The 3082-nt window shown below is 35.6% G+C and overlaps 1 protein-coding gene across 6 annotated transcripts in view; it reads right to left on the bottom strand.

Annotated features, from left to right (window-relative positions):
- Nucleotides 1-3082, bottom strand: part of PPFIBP2 (PPFIA binding protein 2) — a 223748-nt gene that overhangs the window by 5725 nt on the left and 214941 nt on the right. For all 6 annotated transcript variants that reach the window (XM_019519541.1, XM_019519543.1, XM_019519542.1 and 3 more), the window contains one exon: nt 351-2608. In XM_019519541.1, the coding sequence (XP_019375086.1) occupies nt 2408-2608 (201 nt within the window). In that variant the 3' untranslated portion in view covers nt 351-2407. The remainder of the gene's footprint in view (nt 1-350; nt 2609-3082) is intronic.

Here is a 3082-nt window from a genome sequence, read left to right as displayed (position 1 = left end):
CATGCCCAGCCCCAACCCCAGCCCCACTCCCTCCCTCATCACAGGGGCCTCAATCTGTCCCCTCACCCCCTTCCCTCCCTTCCGCTCCTTCCTGTCCAACACTCTTACCAGATGGATGCTGCTCTCCAAGCTGCTGGGCTGTCTGCATGCATTCTGTGACATTATTGGTGACACTGTCAACCACATCAGCCAAAAAAAGCTGATTACCAATAATGTCAATTTTCCTTTTATCAATGCCGATACAATATGGACTGATACATTGGGTTACCTCTACCTGGAATGACTACATTTTCCCAAATTTTGGCAAGATATATTTGTGTCTTTTAAAGCAAGTGCAAGTTGATACGTACCGTGAGATTGTTTATGCCTTGAGAAAGAGCCCCTATTTGCATTACCGTTCCTTCTGAATGTTCCATCTGTAAAAGCATTCAGCAACTTGATCAAATAAGACAATGGCTACAATTTTATTTAGACTCTATATGCATCTTTGGAAGGTGTCCCTGACTTGAGAAAAAGAAAATCTTGGCATAATAAATTGCTACTCTGAATATTATAAAAAGTAACAAAAATATACAAAAACTCACAAATCAAAAGGGGGAAAAAATCACCATGCCAACACGCCTTATAATACTATAAAAATGCAGTAATGACAGGAAGACAGATTTCTCATCAAGAGAACCGGTGTTCTTGATCAGCTGGTAAATATATTCCACAGAGTTAGCATTGTATTTCATGTGAACCTATTGATATATTCCTAAATTAGGCACTTGTTACAGTCATAGTCACAACATTCAGAAGCATTTCAAGATGTATTTAATAACTTGTGTGGTGCATTCCTACTAGACAGGCAATACAAAAACCCAGCATGCTGTCTTGCTGATTCTAATAAAAGGATATCAATCTTCATGATGTCAGATGGCCTACAATGTCAAGGGGTTCATTTGTTATTCATTAAAAGCACTAATTCTTCACTAGACAAGCATGTCTACGTACACTCTTACCTATGTACTCTCCATGTCATTTGTTTAACTGAAGGTGGAATTTCATCAGGCTTTAATGTTAGATGTATTTGGTTCAACTTCTACAATTGTACTGAGTAACTGAAATGGGGGTCATGAGTATTGGTAAATGCACTCACTTGCTACTGTTTTCTAGGTAATTGGACATTTCTTATCCCTTCAGTCACTAAAAAGGATCAAACTACATTTAGATTAGTGATATTAGACATTTAACTCTATTAGGTTTTGATCCGCTTTCATTTCCATTGTATGCTTAATATTTTATTCTGAAAACACTAACATAAGAGATCCCAAATAAGAACCATATTGCCTTTACAAAAAGCATTCATTTCACCTGCCTCCTCTAAATAGTGCAGTGCAAAACATCCATTAAATAAAAAAAAAAGATTAAGTAAGACACTACATTTCAGATGAGCAAAAATGAGATGTTAGATGTGGTAAAATCATGCAGGTGAAAAATGGTTGCAGTTAGTCTTTTCAATTTTGTGATCATTAACTGCTTTCTGCTCCAGAGAGAAAAGTGCTTCCAAGTCAGATCTTCAGCTGGTGTAAAATGTCACTGATCCACTACAATAGATGGAGTTATGACAATTTATACTAGGCAAAGGTCTGCCTCGGTTGGCTTTTGTGCTCTGCAGAGTCTATACAAGTACCCAGTAGCTCCTTTTTGAAGGTTTTCATCACTTTGTACAGACTTTCACAGTGAAGATGTCAAAAAGTTGTCATGGTTTCAGCCTTTGACTACTTAGAGGTATGGCATATAAACTCAATTCTATTACCAAAAGAAAGGGATCACTACATACATAGCAAAATGGACTTATTCAAGTATTATTTTATTATTTCAATGATAATAGTGTTCATTAGTGGTGCATCTTTTACATATACTGCTTAAGCATAATTAATTCATACATGTATGTATGCATGAAGAGTGAAACTGTTGCTCTCTTCTACTAACAAGTCTATTAAAAATATACAGTCCAGTTTTTGAGACTGAAGTCTCCTGATAGCTCTGTACAAAGTAGTCTGAATAAATTTATTACATCATAAGCCACTTACAAAGATAAAAAGGAGTTACCTGTGCAGTATTTTATGAATTATGAAAATTAAAAGTAAAAACACCAAATGTTTTTACCATGACCCTCAACTGTACAGGCAAAATACATTGATCTTCGAAGTGTAAAGGTTTTATGTTTCTGAAAAAAGGATTTACAGATGGATGGGTAGGTTTACACTTAGAAAGATAATGTGACATTTTCAGTATAAAACTCTTCAAAATGTCCATATGTTCTCAATGAGTTCATGCGGATGCAGCACATATTTTGTTATATGGTAACAATGTTATTTGCAAGCTTTGGAATGCATGAGGAGAATGAGGGATGAGTATGACATCACTCTGTTTGTCCCACCTGATCCAGTTTGTCCAATTCCTTATCAGAGGAAAGTGGACTAAGTCCTTTGTATCCACCATAGCTCTTCTGAGTACCATTAGCTGCACCTGGACTTGTATCCATAGGACAAATGTAATCTGTAGATTCATCAAATTTCTTTTTTCTTAGGTTTCCAAAATGTGAAAATCCAAGTTTCTTTGGCTAAAATTATGAAAAAACAAAGTGTATGTGAGAAAAACCAACTGTCTTTTCAGATGTGAAGTCTAGTTTGAAGTTGCATGTATTGATTCCAAAGCTACTTTGTGCAATTTCTATAATACTCTAGATGCTTTTAACTTAACTACCTAGTAAAATAGGCTCTGATTTAGCAAGGAACTTAAGTGAAAGCATGACATTAAGTACATGAACAGTCCTACTGAAGTCAGTTGTATTAATTGCAGAACTTTTGGCATGAGTAATGCAACTGAGAACAGTAACAGTACTTAAGTGCCTTACTGAATATCACATCCATAGATTGTGGGTTTCAGTACTTTTTCTAAATAAGAATGATATTAAGCATATGCTTCAGTGCCTTCTTGAACGATGGGTATTAATACTAAGCATAGCACATAAATGAGTTGCTCAGCTGAAAAAAATGAATTAGTTATATGAGTAAAGTTACTTATGATTAAGTGT

This window comes from Gavialis gangeticus, unplaced genomic scaffold (genome assembly GCF_001723915.1).
Source record: "Gavialis gangeticus isolate Ggan-Ray unplaced genomic scaffold, GavGan_comp1, whole genome shotgun sequence".
NCBI lineage: Eukaryota > Metazoa > Chordata > Crocodylia > Gavialidae > Gavialis > Gavialis gangeticus.
Note: the sequence above shows the minus strand (reverse complement) of the source record. Positions and strands in the feature narration are given on the sequence as shown.